At 46.8% G+C, this 16834-nt stretch overlaps 6 protein-coding genes across 6 annotated transcripts; 5 read left to right on the top strand and 1 right to left on the bottom strand.

Annotated features, from left to right (window-relative positions):
• Nucleotides 1–4110: 4110 nt before the first annotated feature.
• On the bottom strand, nucleotides 4111–5295 carry E1B28_007948 (uncharacterized protein; the record flags this gene model as incomplete). Its single annotated transcript, XM_043152732.1, has 7 exons — nucleotides 4111–4269; nucleotides 4330–4398; nucleotides 4460–4834; nucleotides 4892–4927; nucleotides 4984–5087; nucleotides 5137–5209; nucleotides 5269–5295. 7 exons carry the CDS (start codon nucleotides 5293–5295, stop codon nucleotides 4111–4113), a joined length of 843 nt encoding a protein of 280 aa, XP_043010818.1.
• A 1551-nt stretch (nucleotides 5296–6846) lies between these two features.
• On the top strand, nucleotides 6847–8248 carry E1B28_007947 (uncharacterized protein; the record flags this gene model as incomplete). The annotated part of the gene is made up of 7 exons (XM_043152731.1): nucleotides 6847–6969; nucleotides 7030–7203; nucleotides 7258–7296; nucleotides 7364–7513; nucleotides 7576–7626; nucleotides 7693–7915; nucleotides 7977–8248. 7 exons carry the CDS (start codon nucleotides 6847–6849, stop codon nucleotides 8246–8248), a joined length of 1032 nt encoding a protein of 343 aa, XP_043010817.1.
• A 1583-nt stretch (nucleotides 8249–9831) lies between these two features.
• E1B28_007946 (uncharacterized protein) lies at nucleotides 9832–11612 on the top strand (the record flags this gene model as incomplete). The annotated part of the gene is made up of 4 exons (XM_043152730.1): nucleotides 9832–9955; nucleotides 10015–10461; nucleotides 10559–10766; nucleotides 10823–11612. The coding sequence occupies 4 exons, from the start codon at nucleotides 9832–9834 to the stop codon at nucleotides 11610–11612; spliced, it is 1569 nt and encodes a 522-aa protein (XP_043010816.1).
• Nucleotides 11613–11714: 102 nt separating this feature from the next.
• On the top strand, nucleotides 11715–12061 carry E1B28_007945 (uncharacterized protein; the record flags this gene model as incomplete). The annotated part of the gene is made up of 2 exons (XM_043152729.1): nucleotides 11715–11916; nucleotides 11967–12061. The coding sequence occupies 2 exons, from the start codon at nucleotides 11715–11717 to the stop codon at nucleotides 12059–12061; spliced, it is 297 nt and encodes a 98-aa protein (XP_043010815.1).
• Nucleotides 12062–14190: 2129 nt separating this feature from the next.
• E1B28_007944 (uncharacterized protein) lies at nucleotides 14191–14656 on the top strand (the record flags this gene model as incomplete). Its single annotated transcript, XM_043152728.1, has 3 exons — nucleotides 14191–14447; nucleotides 14508–14551; nucleotides 14616–14656. 3 exons carry the CDS (start codon nucleotides 14191–14193, stop codon nucleotides 14654–14656), a joined length of 342 nt encoding a protein of 113 aa, XP_043010814.1.
• A 1093-nt stretch (nucleotides 14657–15749) lies between these two features.
• E1B28_007943 (uncharacterized protein) lies at nucleotides 15750–16793 on the top strand (the record flags this gene model as incomplete). Its single annotated transcript, XM_043152727.1, has 1 exon — nucleotides 15750–16793. The coding sequence occupies one exon, from the start codon at nucleotides 15750–15752 to the stop codon at nucleotides 16791–16793; it is 1044 nt and encodes a 347-aa protein (XP_043010813.1).
• Nucleotides 16794–16834: the final 41 nt, after the last annotated feature.

Here is a 16834-nt window from a genome sequence, read left to right as displayed (position 1 = left end):
ACACCATATGGTTTCCCAGGCTTCACCATGTGGTTTCCCAGGATTACCCAGTGTACCATATGGTTTCTCAGATTGTTGCTAAGGAACCATTGTTCTGGAATGTACCTGAAGTCTTCCAACCAGACAATTACCAAGCACACCATGTGCTACTATTCAAATAGAGTATTAGAGGTCTTAGTATAGTATCTGGGGTCCTAGATAGAATTCATGTATATAAGCTAGACAGTCTGAGCCTTAGAGCCTCAGACTTAACAACATCTTTTGTCTTCATACAACATCTCTGTGCTCTCCATCTAAGCTTCACTGCTAATCTCCTTCTATCACTCTTCCATATCATATCAAGAAACTAGGTGAGTTGCAGATTTGTGATATCCAGTCACTCTTGCACACTGTGCCCCCTCCGTGTCAAACAAGGAAAATCTCGACATTTTGTCTGACTTGAACGCCTACGACAAGCAAGTCTTCGACTTCAACTGCCCTTCAACTGGCTCGACGGAACTCTCAGCTGAACAGCTCAACGAGTTGGACCGTCTGATGTGCGAAATGCCTGGATTACAGCAGACCAATTCCCCCGATTCTAACGACCTGTCACCCTCTGAATCATTGTTGCCCAATCTTCTCATTCCAGAGACCCAGCGTTCCCCCTGTCACCTTGACGGCCCCCCTGCTAATCAACTTCAGCCGCTCTCGACCGCTCTTAGTTCAGCAGAGAATACGGTATCCAAAGGGGCAACAAATGAACTTTTATACGAAATTGACCAGCTCGCTACCACGGTCGAAACCCTCATTTCCGGCCCACTTCACGTTCTTTCACATGCGCAACAAAACCCCCATGTTCCATCCCAGCAGCCTCGGGAGCGACAACGGCGCCAACTAACGGAGGCTGAGAGAGCGTTGCGGGCCGTAGCAGCACAGGTGGCTCACGAATCTAGGAGGAAAGCATTGGCAGAGGTATTACAGGCTCGGAAGGAGTTCGAGGAAAAGTTGGCCGCCATCGCGAACAATTACCACCTCAATAGCAAGCGGCTATTGAGGATTGTTGACGCCTCATCTCACATGAAGGAAAAGAAGTCGCTGTCTGACTACAACGTGCTACTGCATCACAAGAGTAAGGAAGTTAATGGAGGTGAGCTTCACTCTACTCCTCCTGTTTGATGCCACTTACGTGTTGAGTTGATAGACCTTGAGTGCGGTGAGAAGGCACGACTGAAGGAGCTACACGCCCTTCTTGCTGCAGATACAAAGCTACTAGCTGGCGCAGAGGACAAGGAGAAGATGGAGCAGCTCAGGCAAGAGGTCATCGAGCATCGAGCGCTCAAGGCCTGTGGTGCTCGAGTTTCAAATCTATCTGCTGCACAAGACATCAAGGCCACCCATGAAAAACTCGTCAAGGAGGTGCGTACCCTTATGATCCACTGGTGAGACATGAAGCTGACTTCAAACTCCTCTGTTACCATCTCAGTTCAACAACCTCCACCTATGCACTGGTGCAGTGGGCTTTTTTTTCATATCCCGTGGCCATAAGGACTGCATCGGAATTCCTGGGTGGGGTATGGCTGGCCAGGACACTGACAAGTTCATGCGGAACTTACTCGACAAGGAACCATGGGATGTTCTTGGGCTTCTAGAGATGTGGGCAGTATCCAGAGACGGTAGTATGTTCGATGTTCCCTCACACAAGCATACGTCCTAATTCTACCCTCGTTATAGAGAAGCAAGTTACAGGGACAAAGGAACTTTGCCAGGAGTGCACTGCCTTGATTGCCAGCAAACTACGTACGTACCTATTGACTACATCCCTTCTTCATTCTCCTCAACTCGCTGTGTTTAGGCTTCATTACACGAAAACAAAATATCAACATGAATTACGAGAACTATGAGGTGGCTATTGTCCATAAGTATGGCGTCAAGCTCTCTGGCTGGCCTTTGTCAGTGAATGGAGGCCAGGTAATTAAGCCAGCAAAACTGTCTGCCTCACAACTACCCGACCTTCATAAAGCTCTCCGACTTGACACCTGCCGCTGGGTTGCCCTCACTGAACAACAGGTTGCATTGGAGAAGGAGTGTTTCGACAGCCGTGTAACTAGAGGAGAGGCAACTCACAATAAGCGAAAGAAGCGAAGCGATGCTGGTGGAAGGAAACGCAAACGTACTGGCAATACCAGGGATGAAGATGAGGAAGGCGAAATGGTGAGAAAGAGGGCCAGAGGAAAGGAAAAGGGAAATGCCTCGAGCACGACCGCCATCTTCAAGAGCTCCGAGCTTGTTGATGACTCAGACAACAATGAGGAAGGCAGTGACGGCGATGACGGTGACAATGATGGTGACAACTAGTGGCATATGGCTCTATGTATTCTCAGACTATACAGCACCTACCCTTTCCACCCATTATCTTTGCCTCACTGTATTATGCTTTCTGAAGGTTCTATAGAAATTTATTGAGCTTCCTTTATAGACACAGCCGCTGACTCTTGTGGTTATGTGGAGTTAGTGTGTGTGTTCAGAGAGCATTGAGATAGCTGATTATCTAATCTTATCTTGTACATCTGATAGATCCAAGGCCTCTTGGAGGTACTTTTTGTCATGTTCAGGACATAACTGAAGGATTGATGAGAGATTGTCTGCTCCGTCAGATCAGATCACGCTGTGGAAATAATTTAGTCTTATCTTATCTCTCATTTGAAATTGCATTATACCGGACGTTGTCGACACGCGAGGATTTGCTTATGACAAAGATTGGGTGGGGATATCCCCAAAAAAATTAGTCAGCAATTCATTACAAGTACAGCGAAACGCCAACTAACGAACTCCACGGCATTAGACAAGCATTTTGCAAGTCAGTGGTTTGATGATAGTCGCACATCTTGAGCGGATTTGGCGGCGCATGAGGCGTTTACTCTGAACTGAGGACGCTGTGCCTGATACGGGATATCCCGATGGATTGATGGGAGGGCAGCAGAGGCGGGCGGGAAAATACCCGAGGGGAGAGATCACATGGTATGTCATTTACGGATACTGTGGAATACGCCCATATACATATACAACGGTAATCTTATCTCATCTGTCCGTGCCTGGTATGGGATATCCCGATGGATTGATGGGAGGGCGGCAGAGGCGGGCGGGAAAATACCCGAGGGGAGAGATCACACGGTATGTCATTTACGGATATACCTACCGACAGATTGATGGGAGAACGGCAGAGGCAGGTGGGAAAATACCCGGAGGGCAGAGATAACACTGTAAGTCCACAGGAAATATTGCGAAGATATTGCGGTGCACAGTAATTGACCTTCTGGTATCCTAAACAATGCGACCACCCGGGGCTTGGTTGTATTGTACAGGATACATGTTACGGGATTATCAGGTGAAATAACTACGGCCAGAATCAGGTTCAGAGGGTCAAAGAACCCTAGAAAACATCCCAGATGAACATGGATTGAATCAGTTCTCATTAAAATACATGATATACACTGTTTTGCAACACAGTACAAGCACTATCTCTTCAAGGAGTGATGGGAACAATTAGATAAGCTCAAAATCGAATTCAGGGGGTAGAAAAACCCCCAAAACCACCCCAGAATCATCTAAATTGACCAGGAACTGATGAAATACAAGTTACCGCTTATATGGGGTACCCGCCGGTGTAACACAATCATAACTGCTAGCACCAGGTTCAATCCCGGTCTAAGGAAAATTATAAGTATAAGCACCGTTACTACTATAACCTTATTGTAACTCTTTAATAGGATATATATAAGTATATCTATTATATTTGTATGCATAGTGGACTTAGAAAAAATTTCGGACTTGAAAAATTTCGGACAAGTGTAGTTCTAATACTAATAAATGTAAGTAAGTAAAATTAGTTAGGTTCTACTTCAAAATATCATAGTATAGTATACTAATAAAACAGTACACTATGTAGTATATAGTATAGTAATAAAATAGTACACTATACAGAAGTATGTACAATTTATTTACCTACTAATGCCTACTAATTAGTATGAATTAGTATGAATTAATTTGATAACCTAGCGAATTCATACTAATTGGCACTAATTCAATTAGTATGAATTAGTGCCAATTAGTATCGATTATTATTAATTAGTACTAATTCATACTAATTAATAAATCTGGATTTTCCAGATGAAGCTCATGTCTGAATGCGGCTACAACACAGGCTTCTTGTCTCTCCTCGTTGTTGACAAAATCGACCATGGCATCTTTGAAACCTTTTTCGCGCTTGCCGGATATCAAGAAATAGCATCCCTGGGGGGAAACGAGTCAGTGCGACAGTCATTCGGATAATTCAATAAGCCTGATACACACGTAAGCGGAATTCTGGGCGAAGGTTTTTAAAGTGAACTTGGTGACGATTCCGAAGTTGTTATTCCCGCCCTGTACAACGATAATGATCAGTTATACAACTCATAAATGTTCTGTGAGAAGTTTTTTTTACACGCAGAGCTTGAAATAGATCGTGATATTTACTTCCCGGATCCGCACTGGCTTTGAGTGAACGCCCATCAGGAGTGACGATGCCGATTGAATCAAGGTTGTCAGTCCCAAGGCCGTGACGGTTGCTTTTCAGTGAGTAGCCGCCACCAAGCATCCAACCGCCTACGCCCACACCGTCATTCGAGGAGGAACCTCCAACGATGTTGCGTCCGGTGGAAGCAAGCACACTGTAGACTTGGTCCCAAAGACATCCGGAACCGATTTCGACGAGCTGGGTTTGGGGGTTGTATTTTACTTTGGAGAAATGTATCATCGAGATGAGGATTCCGGTTGTCGAACTGTATCCGGGTGCCATACCGTGGCCACCACCCTTGACCTGTGGAGAGAAATATTTAACATGAGTGTGGACATGGGATGCTGAGGTCAGGCTTACAGCGAACTGGACTTTGCGTTTCTTCAGAACGTTTACCTATGTAGTGATGAGATAGAAGGACTGGGTTCATAACAAGAGAGAAAGATGTTTACAATCTTGCGAAGATCCTGCACACTTCCAGGTTGAACGGCTAGTTGTGCGACCTCGCTGCTGCTTGCAAGATAATGTCTGATAGAGTTTTTGTATCCTTGGCTACCTGAAAGATGGAGTAGGCGGGGTGAGTTTTCTCAGAAAAAGAGACACACCATAATCGAAGTATTGAGACTTGGATTCAGGAGCTTCGCATATGCTTTTGATCTCCTTGATGGCTTCAAAAAGCTTGCTGGAAATTAGAGTCGCGTTCTGTATCTAGTAGGATATATGTATATGACTCTCACCTCGGTAGGCATCTTCTCTGGCGCCATCTTCTTTGGCGCCATTACGGACTGACGAAACGGCCACTAAAGGGTTCAAGTAGCCATTACTGCCCACTGATATATATAAGCACAGAGGGCGCCATGTGATGTTGATAAAACAAAAAGCTGTAACATTCGAATTGTCAGTGAAGCTATATCTGTGGGCTGATACCCACAAGCCGTCCAGAATGTGGATCTTCACTGCTTCGACAGAGAGAATGATGTGGAGAACGCGGTTGTGGAGTCGGTTGACAGCGTTTTCTGTAGCCCCACCAGCGTGATCTCCCCCGGCGGATGATCATTACAGATGGAATTGAACTTTCATCGATACTCGGCATTCGCAGGAATATTCAATCCATCGTTCATTTTGTAAATCAGCAGGTGTTCTGGCGCAGAAAGCTAAGCACAGTTGAAAGCTCGTAGAATCGAGAGACCAACCAGCGGCTCAGACTATCACTGACCAAGCAAACATATGAGATAGAAGATATGGCCACTAGGGAAGCGTAGAGCGAGACTGATATAAAAGTTGAGCGGTCGGAGGAGGAGAAATGTGGCACAGCCACTTACGCGTCCTTGCTTGCAACGGCCATCATTCTCATGAATGAAAACTGTCAACAACGACAGCGTAAACGATTCACTCACTCTCGACGATGTAGCTTAGCTTGCGTATTTTGGACTTGAAGCTCGAAACCCATGGCGAGTGAACTTCAACGGGGTTTTTTATGAATCAGTGGGACGCAATAGATGTGGAGAAGCTGTAGAAGTGAAAGAGGTGCAGGAATCCTTGCATTATCTGGATGTATGGTGCGTTTTCCTCCTTCCTAGATCTTACTGCACAAACTGATAACCAATTAGATCAAGAGAAATATAGAATATCAGAAATCATCGGTGTTTTTTAACTTGGAGACCATTTAGGACGGCGTTGGAAATCGAATAATAATATGCCTATATTATCCCCTCTTCGACACATAAGCTCATATACTGGGATGGCAGTGTTGGAGCATTACAACCCTACAGATTGAACATGACCATTCCTCGAGTCTCGCCCCATGATCGTTGATCTACCGCATCTCTGGTATGCGAATCTGCCCAACCTAGTGATGTGGCGACCTACGGCGCCCATATCTCCACCACACCCGACGCTATTATCTAGAATTGGCCAAGGCCCAAAACGACCATTCCTCCGGAACGAGTCCATTTTTATCTAGCTCAAACTGTCAATCTTTTTACACCAGAGTGTAAATTTGACGCGTATCGTCCCCTCTTTCGATTCAAACTCATAATCACATTCAAAGGCAAGGCTTAGGTTGGAAACACATGACTCTAGCGCAGTTATCAGATAGTGCTAATACCGTCTCATCTAGGAACCCAGAGGCTTGATAATATCAAGTACTTGCCATCATATATCTATTTCACAATAGGATAGATTATCCACTGGCCAGCGGGAGAACATCATATCTATGAGATTCCTTTTCACACCATTTGTCTCTCTTCTTCTGCACATCCTCAAGCTCGGAAAGTATGGTCTTACAACTACGCGCATTCTGACAAGAGGAAATTATGCTGGATGAATCATCTTCCTCGACTCGAGGTTCTGTTCGAGGTGCATCATATCTGGTCAGAGGGTCATGGGAAGGAAAGCAGGTCCTTGTGAAGAAACTATTACCCGAATGTCGTCAACATGTATGTTTTCCCCTATGCCTTACTTTCCCCTCTGTTCTTGACATCTGCGCATATCCTTAGATTCTGTCACGATATGCCTCATCGTGGCACGATCTCAAGCACCCGAACATGTTAAGCGTCTGTGGGGTATCTCAAAGCTCTGAAGAACCTCTATTCATCGTCTTGCCTTACCATGAGAATGGAAACCTCCAAGCATGGATTGCATCGCAAGATGGAGTTGACCGGAATCGGCTGGTACGTTGAGCCGGTGTCTCATGGGATAGATTTCATTTCCTCACTCCCATATAGATCCTGGATGTCGCTCTTGGGATGCAATATCTTCACGCGGTATGCAGATACATCACTGTCCCACGAAAAGACTGGCATCTTACTTACTTAACGGTTCTTCTCCCAGCGACAAATGGTTCACGGCTCACTCATGCCTTGCAATATCCTCATCAATGGGTACAGACGTGCTTGCCTCTCTGACTATACCATGCTGCAGCTTCAGCCGAGCCGAAATAACAATGCACATAGGTACTACAGTCCAGAAGCTTGGAAAGGGGTATGTCAATTCTACTGGTTCTCACAAACATGTATTGAAGGTTAAAATCTCAATCCTATCAGATGACCTCCCAGCCATCCGATGTCTTCGCCTTTGCGATATGTGCTTTCGAGGTGAGAATTTGGCGACTAATTTTGTCCCATCTTGGCTCACGAACCAACAAATGGTGCTGATGAAAGCTATTTGCATCTTCTATACCATGGGGTGTTCTCACCGAGCAGCGGATATACCGCCTAGTGGTACTAGAAGACGCGCGACCTGACCGTCCTGATGACCAAACCTGTAGGAGGTATGGATTGAGTGACAGGATATGGAGCATAATAGAGGAAGCATGGCACAAGGAGTCGCGGTTGAGACCAACGTTCGACATCATATTGAGGTTGTGGCAGGACGAGGTTGTGGGTATGTAATTTGATCATGTCTGGTGATTCGTTAAAACTGACTCTACTCTCCACTGAACCAGACTCGCCTACCACCAATCTGGATCCTGCAATGACTTTCGATATCATGGACAGAAAATCTCATCGAGCTAGCCAGCAGACTACCGCATCCGTGTACATGCCTATCTCGCTGGGCCTCCTGCTTATACGGATGTTACTGATGTTCTGGAATTTGAAGCATCGCCAGGGTATGATGATTATACGCAAGTCACTAGTTTACCGAATCCACCTAGTGACCTTCAACCGGCAATCCACGAGGCTTCCGTTTCGCCTGTTCAAGTGCATAATACCCTAATCCGAGGTCGAGGTTGTACAATGTCTTCTAGCGATAATGGGCGAAGTATACCACTCAAGAGTCAACCTAATATCAGAGCTACGGGAGTAGCACCAACACCAAATCAACCCAAAAACTAGTAAACCTCCGTGTAAAGTCTATCAATAACTCTACACACCAGGAAAGATTGCAAGGGTGGACTGCTTGGCAAAGGTTACGCACAAGATCACAGTCTCAGTATCGTATGAAGTTCTTATGAAATCAATGTGTAACTGCAAGTGTAAAAACACCACAGCTACGGGATTCTAAGGTTTGTAGGGGCTCTGTTTATTGTCCAGTGGACTAAGTGGGACTATGAATTTCGTCTACGGTAAGACTAATTCGAACGATTGGAGACTATTGCCCTCAACGGACACGAAAACTAAGTCCTCGGCGGACACGAACGCTAAGACCCTCGACGGATCACGAAACAGTAATCAAGACCTTGGCGGCCTACAGACGGATAGTTCTCTAGTTTGACCTCGACGGTCTCGTATAGTTCAAATCAAATCTTATCGTTTCACTGCACAAAGACAGGGCAAATCTCTCTATTGGTGTCAAGAGCAGTTACTCACGGGCAACCCACTCAGGACTTTCCTATGCACGGGGTAGTACTTTTTTATCTACGGATACATGAGCTGCTTTTATACTACTTCTACGCTAGCTTTGTAATCCTATCTCTACTTGTTCTATCTCTAAAAATAATGCACCGTAGCTACGAATCCATGCGGAGTCTTATCGCTAGGGACTGCTACATGTGCAGAATCTTGTCTACGGAGCTTTTCCGTATTCGAATCATATGTTTTGGGCCAATCTGGACCGTTCTTCATTCTTGTTTCAGCATGTAGAATGGACCTACATAGGCGTACCATATGGTATTTCCTGCCTACGGACCTTATCCTGCATTTCGACATTATCAAATCATATGGACTTTGTGTGTCCAAGTAGTTCCAGCATATGGATCCAGAGTTCCGAATCGCCGTAGCACCTGAACAGCGCGGACTCCGAGATCCGTTGTTCATTCCTGCCTAGTTCCTAGGTACTCTATCTGTGATCTGGGATCTGTATCATGTCTTTTTGTCTTTTCCTCAGATTGGGACTCGATCTACGGTCATATCAAATTTCTCCTAGTCTGTGCAGTCCTATGTCCGATTTCTTGTCAACTAAATCCCCCGTAGAAGTAGGTACTCCTAGTATGAAGGTCTTTTGACTTTGTTAAGTTCTGCTACGAACGGTTCTGTGAAGACTACAAGTCTTCTAATAGTACAATCCCTTGATATGCCAGTGTATAGTAGAATGTAGAGAGTAGAACTCGGTGGATTACCGCTTAAGTCCTCTGCTCATAGTGTTCTACAGGTTTCGAACGGTCATACAGTTTTCTGACACGATCTACGGCTCTCTCTAACTGGTCTAGCTGCGCCTACGGCACATTCTACTAGCGGCACTAGCTTTAACTAGCAATTCGGGCTCACTCTAGTTCTTAATACGATAAATATCGCTCCGTAGCACTGTTTTAAAGTGCAAAAAGAACCTTGTAGCATAGTCAACTAAGTCGCATTAGCGACATGTCGTCATATGTTGCGACGTCGTCAAGTGGAAAGGAAAGGACACAGCTTAGACCGCCGACGTCCGTAGAACTATCCGATGACCCGCCAAAGAGGAGGACAAATATGATGTCTTCTGGTTTCAGTCCGTGTTTTCTCATTACCATTTTCCTATTAACCTAACGTCTTTTCATTTTCTTATAGAACGAGCATCCCGGCCGCCCTCTTTAAATCGGTCACTTATACCCCATTCGGCACCTGCAAGCCGTCGTCAATTCTCTCTCGACTCGTTCGACAGCTTTGGCCAGTCCCATACCCCCAGAAGCACAGGATCCACCCCTTCCTTTTCTAATATGCAACATGACCTCATCCGTGCCTTACCTACCATGTCACGATCGGAATCGCTGCGGATGTGGGAGGAAGGCCTTGTGCCTACAGACAGTTCTCAATGTTCGCCTCAGGCTTCTATGCCTGTGAACAGGCATTATGCGGGGAACTATTCGTTGCCTTCTGTCAATTCAGAGGGTAGGCTGGAGATGATTATGGACGATGATGGGATCGGCGTTAGTGAAGGAGGTAGGGTGGATTGGAATAAGCGGAGTTCGTCGATGAGGTTGGATGGGCAGTCGAGTTCGAAGTCTATGATTGCCGGTAAAGTTTTCTTTTTTTTTATTTCGTGAGATCTCGCTAGGTGCTGACTGCCATTTACATTTTTGAGCCTAACCTTCCACTGTACTCCTTGTCCAAGCACTTCAAGCAGAGATGGAAGAGGGACGAAAACGGGAAAGTGTGGATGGATACTTGGTCAGGATGTATGAAAGTGGGTTGGAGTCGGAGAAGGAAGCATTCAAGTTAGTCAATGCGGGAGCGGTTCCGCTGTTGATACATCTACTGAGGACAAGGGCAGCGGACAAGTATGGGGTTGAGTTGGTGTTGATTATGTTGGGTACACTTGCGTATGCATTGTCATGATTGCATTCCTCCTTTTACTTATTCCTTTTTCTTCTCACAGTCACAACACTATAAGCTCCAACACCATCTATCGAACAGGTACCACCACGACCCTTATTGAACTCTGTCGCTCTCCACCGACACTTGAAGTCCACACGCTCGCTATATGGTGTCTCGCTCGCATCTGTAGAAGCGCAGAAGTGGCACAATCACTCATTAAACAGAATCTCGCTGCAATTCTTCTCAACATGTGTAAATCCATGAGTGCTCCTTTTGCGGCTCAAGACGCGAACAAAATGGTTATCCCCATGGCACTCTATACCCTCGGAAACCTCATTCAATCCGACGGTATAGCAGAATTCATGGCCTCAATGGGTCTCATTCCTCTCATAGCCGACCGTCTCAGTCTTGCCACTGCATCTCTAGACCCAGAACCCAACATCGACGCTCTATGTTCAAGTATCTACGCCCTTGCTAGGATATCACGATCTATCAAACTAGCTAAATCCCTAGCTCAAGCAGGGTGTGTAGAGCTTCTTTCTTACCACCTCAAAACCTCTACGGATCCTATCGTTCTTCATTGGTCAGCTCGAGCTGTTGGGTGTTTAATGAGACCTAACAGTAACGATATCGTGAAGATCCTTTTAGAGGCTGGTGTCGCCAAGGGACTTGGGAGGTTGCCTACCGTTTTACCTCAGGATCGTGATTATGATGTGATAGTGAAGCCTTTGGGGTCGTTTGGGTTCGTGATACAGAGGTTTAGTTGTGCGGAGTGGGGAGGGGGGACGAGGAAGGCCTTGGTGGAGGCTGGTGTTGTGGATTCGTTATTGGCTGCATTGAGGGTTGTATGAGTGGATTTAGGTTCCAATTCCCAGGAAAAGCCGCCGATTGGGTTTGCAAATTCGGAATCATTGTCGAGAAGGTTGAGTGAGACGACTAGGAGTAGTTCTCATATGCAAGTACATGTGGAATTGGCTTTGGCGGTTAGTCTTCTTGGAGATATTGGAGGGGTTGCGATACGGAAAGAGATTGTGAATGCTGGGGGGATTGAGATCTTGAAGGCTGTTGCGAATGCGGGTGGACCTGAGGAGGTCAGAAAAGCTTGTGAGTTGGCGATTACGAGTGTTACAGGAAATCTGTTTTCGAGGAATGCGGGTGGGTTTGGTTTCCGTAGAGGTTTGAGTGCTACTCTTATATCTTTCTAGCATCTGCCAAAACTGCTATGGCACATAATTGGAGTGGAGGATGTCCAGATTTTTATCCTCCATGTCCGTTGGTGGTCGGTATGTTGGAGGAGTGAGTTACTATGGGCAAGGGGCCTCTATCTCTCACATCTCATTCCGTGATACTTCTGCGCTAAGGACATTCTTATAACTTATTGGTATATTATCGTGGATTTATATGTATCTATATGTACGCTTATAACAATCCGAGAAAAGGGCTGGGGCACGAGGATCTTATCAGTGGATAAGATAACGACTATGATGCTTTGGCCGCGAGTTGTTCTTTCTTCCTCTCCATCGCGCGATCTTCACCGCCTTCTCCAGCCTTTCTCCTCGTTCTTTCTTCCTCATATGGCAGCGACACCTCCACCAGATCTCTCCAATCTCTCGGTAGAACAGGAAGTAACCCTCATCAAACAAAATTCGCTCTCCTTTCCAGGTCGAAAACCGAAAAACACACGCCGCGGAATACCTCTCGTAATGATTCAACAATCTTGTCGCCAGCGAAAAATTTCGCGTCAATTTCAGGATTGGTCAGGAAAATGACAAAAGGAAAGAGAACGACGTCCCCGTTGTACAAGGCCAACGATCCAGACCAGGCTCCCCTTGCACGTCCCTCTAGTCCGTCAACACTGACGACGCCAACGAACTCATAGCTTCAGGACAAAATCTTCAAATGGCCAAACCCTTCATGGCCGAAGATCTTTTCAAATCTCTGGAGAAGGCTCAGAAAGAAGAAGAAAATGACGTCGCAATGAACAATAACTCTCAACTGGCGATGGACCTACTATGCACCCAGTGAATTCCAAGAACTTGAAGTTGAGATCTCGGATGATGCAGACAAACTAGCCCCACTTCACCCCATCTTCCTAGCCCCGATCTTCACGACTTCATGCCAGCTATGGGTAGCCTGGTCAGAGCAGAGGCAGCTCGTGACCCGGACGGTGACAAAAGGCGCTGGGGAAGTACACCGTCTTCATGCAATCCCATAAACGCTTTTTTGAATCTCAAGATGAACCTAAGGAGTACTTTATACACTGGAAACCCCTCGGACTAAAATTTCGCAAGGAGCATTTCGAGGAAAAATCACTTTCAGTCCCCACCAGTACCTCCTTCATTACACTTAGGTCGAGAGTGGAGCCAGGGCGGCGGTTCTGATGGAGAAAGAAATCGAGGCGAGGATGGCTAAGATCAGGGAGGACCAAAAAAGGAGGTCGTACTTTGGTAGGGACGACTTCTCCAGAGGAGAACGTAGGGATCGCGGGAGACCCTCACGGCCCCTTCAGAGTGGCAACGGGGGGAGGTCCTCACCACGGGCATATGCATTATCGCCCGTAGATCCTTTTCCTAAAATGACTCATATGCTCAAAAGGTCGATGATAACCACCTGAGAAGATTACACTGTTGTGATTTTTCGTTCATGTCAGGTGCGCACATCGAATTCAGTATCACTGTGCTTCTCATAACTTCTCCCGTCCAACAGCTAGAATGATGGAGCTGCCCATCGAACCATCAAACAAAGATCAGATGAATTAGAACGGTACCGAAATCGTCATTGGGGTTGTTGAGTGAAACTTCGGAAAGGAAAGAACAGACAGAAATTGTGGGGCACTACACACTGAATGGCAGGAAATCCACCCCAAAGGCCGTCCTGTCAAAGTCTTTTCTGAGGTTTAGAGAACGAGGACGGCCCGATGTCTGTTGTTACCTGGTGTGTCTTCAGTTTACTTCCTCATTGTGAGTCTTCAAACCTTACTCAATTTTTTTTTGGCCAGGATAATAGAGTCTTGCAGCGTCCGGATTTGGCTCACGTCCCTTACGTAGCTCTAAGATTCCATTCAGATCTTGGATGTAAATAGTGTTCCGGCAAACGCGAGTGTTTTTCGACACTGAGACTGGACGGACATGTCTCCGAGGCCCTGTCCAGCCACCTGCGTCACGGCCCACGTACTGGTCCACAGTCTCAATGACACTGTGCACTGAAGTACTTTACGGCGTACGCTTCCATTGAAGGACTCCACTCAACTCCACTTCGACATCAGATCAATAGATTTCGCTGTTCGACATTGGTCCTGAATTTGAAGAACAACCCCAACTGGGGTCAGGAATTAAAGCCAGAAAACGTATAAAAGCCACTTTTAAACAACATTCTATTTCTCACTCGAACACTCTAAATCGTCTGTTCAAGTACTACACCTCTCTCATCATGTTATTCAACAAAGTCATTACTCTCTCTGCCCTCACTACCCTTGCTGCCGCCACAGCCATCCCACGCACCGACGGTGGAGGTGGAGGTGATAGTGGTACCGTTTGTTGCGAGCAGGTCCAATCGGCATCGACCGTCGAATCGGGTCCTTTGGGACCGCTTTTGACCCTGCTCGGGATCGCCCTGGGCCCCCTCGACGCCCTCGTCGGCCTCAACTGTAGCCCCATCACTGTCATTGGCGGCCAAAACGGTGCATGGTTAGTTCACCTACCAGCTGTTCACTTGACGACACCATTCACTAACGATAACTCCTTTAGCTCTACTGGAACTACTGAAGTCAATTGCACCGACAATAGCCATGGTAAACACAATTGTTCTCAGTTGGCACCTTCTTGACTGCTTACTGATTTATGTTCTGTCTTTAGGAACTCTCATCAGCATCGGATGTCTTCCCGTCACCACCTAAACGTCGGCCGGTTGAATGAAGGCGCTAGGACCATGTTAGGTTTACGGCTTGGACTAGCATAAGTACTTGTATATGCAACTCTGTAGTTGATTCATATGCAAATTGTTGTTGCTTCTTGTGACCGTTTATACACAAGGCAGCAAAGTCCCTGCTGATTTCACTGAAGGGATCGATTGAAAGATAACGCCATCGAACCCATTGTGGAAAACAGTTCGAGATAAAGGCTGAGGCACGAGGATCTTATCAGTGGATAAGATAGAGAACTGTGAGAAAGCGATGTGCGTCGTTCGTTCTTTCTCTGAGTCTCCATCAAGCGCTCTTCACCGCTTTTCTCCAGCCTTTTTTTTCTCATCCCGCCCTCCTTCCCCTACAAGCACCTCTTTCTCCTTTAGCGCTGGGTACCACAGCTGCCGTCCAAATCTCTCGGCTTTTTGGCGCCCGAGCGCTCACGTTTGGCCCTAGCCCACTTTGGGGGCATTTTCTTCCCGACGTGCCCTTCAGGCGCCCCCAAAAAAGTGTAAAAGCTAGACATACAAAACAGTGTTATCCGCGGATCCTATTTTATGAGAGACACCTCTCACCCTTGCTCTACACCTTTCCTTCTCCCTTAGTTCTCTCCTGAGCAGAAGCAAGGAGCCTATCTTATTCGACATCTTCCCTAATGATGTTCTTATGTACCCTTGCTATGAAACTGTCATTGTATTCGCTCAGCCGCAACCTCGATCCGTGACATTACTGTCATGTCCCCTGGCCAGTGGCTTTTGTGAGTATTAAACGTTATACATAGTGACTCACTAGAACGGAGATATATCAGTTTCTGCATTCAACTCTATCTACATGTTCACCACTGTAATTTTTGAATTCCGAGTTTTTCAAAAAAAACCTGACCGTTAACAAGACGGAAAACGAGTCACGACACGTGATAGCTGTAACACCCTGAGCTGACGTGTTGCCACGTCAAAGGCACCCCTTTCACCCTTACCACCACGTAGACGCTGCGACTGCGGGAGGCCCCTGTTCACCTCGATTTATAACTTATCTTCCTTCTCTTATCTAGCTGTTTTACTACAATCGTTACCACCCCTCTCAGATAATGTCTTCGGATTCCAAATCACGCGAACCTTCTCCTTCGACTTCATCTTCTCGCAAGCGACCTCGTACAGAAATAACACCGGAGGAACGCAGAGAGGCACGAGCTCATCGAAATCGTATCGCGGCACAAAACTCTAGGGACCGCAAGAAAGCACATTACTCGCTTCTCGAACGTCGAGTTGCCGAACTCGAAGAAGAAAATCGGCGATTGAAAGCTGGACTACCTGTACCAACGCCAGCGCCAACAACATCACAGGGGGAACAGGATGCAAAGGATAAGGAGAATCAAGAGTTACGAATGAGGATAGCGACTCTTGAGGAGGGTCTCGAGGCTGTTGTGAAAGCATTTACAACTCATGGTGTACCCTCTGCTCTCACCGGAGCAGGGTCAGGTTCAATCGCTGCACTGTCCAGCGGTCTGGCTGGTCCGACCGGGTCTACGACCTCGCCTTCCGCACTGACAGCGACGATACCATCGCCTTCTTCATCACATCCATCACCGATGTCTCCTCCTACAACATTAACGCCCTCTACAGATTTATCCTCAACTCCTTCATTCCCTGTACCTTCGATCAACGACTTATTTAGCACCCCATCTTCTTCCACCTTATCACTGTCATCCGCTCCTACACCTTTACCTACCCCTACCCTGATAATATCTTCAGAGTCAGGTTCTTCTGAGCCAGAGTCCACTCGCCACCTAGCACGGGTGGCGACCATGCGAGCAACCCCTCGTATGTCCCTGCAGCGGGTGGACTTGAGCTCAGCTTTGACACCTCCGCACCTACACCTTTCGGGCACGGAAACGACGATGACAACCTTACTTTCCCATCCCTCTCCTCCACTCTCCCGGACTTCCCTACCACTATCGATAACGAGACAATGGAAACTCTCCTCCGCGAGATCCTCAACGGTGACACCGGTGTCGTCCTCACAAAGGAGACCGAGAGTTTACCGTCTGTTGATTTGCTCCCGGTTGCCGGACCGGGACAAACCCAAGAGACAAAAACGACGACGGCAGCGGATGCTACCCCGTCGCAAGTGAGTGGTGGAAGTGGTCCTATGGAGGAGATGAAGACGGTGGAT

Source organism: Marasmius oreades, chromosome 4, assembly GCF_018924745.1.
Source record: "Marasmius oreades isolate 03SP1 chromosome 4, whole genome shotgun sequence".
Taxonomy (NCBI): Eukaryota; Fungi; Basidiomycota; class Agaricomycetes; order Agaricales; family Marasmiaceae; genus Marasmius; species Marasmius oreades.
The sequence above is the reverse complement of the archived record's forward strand: the minus strand, read 5'-3'. Positions and strand labels throughout refer to the sequence as shown.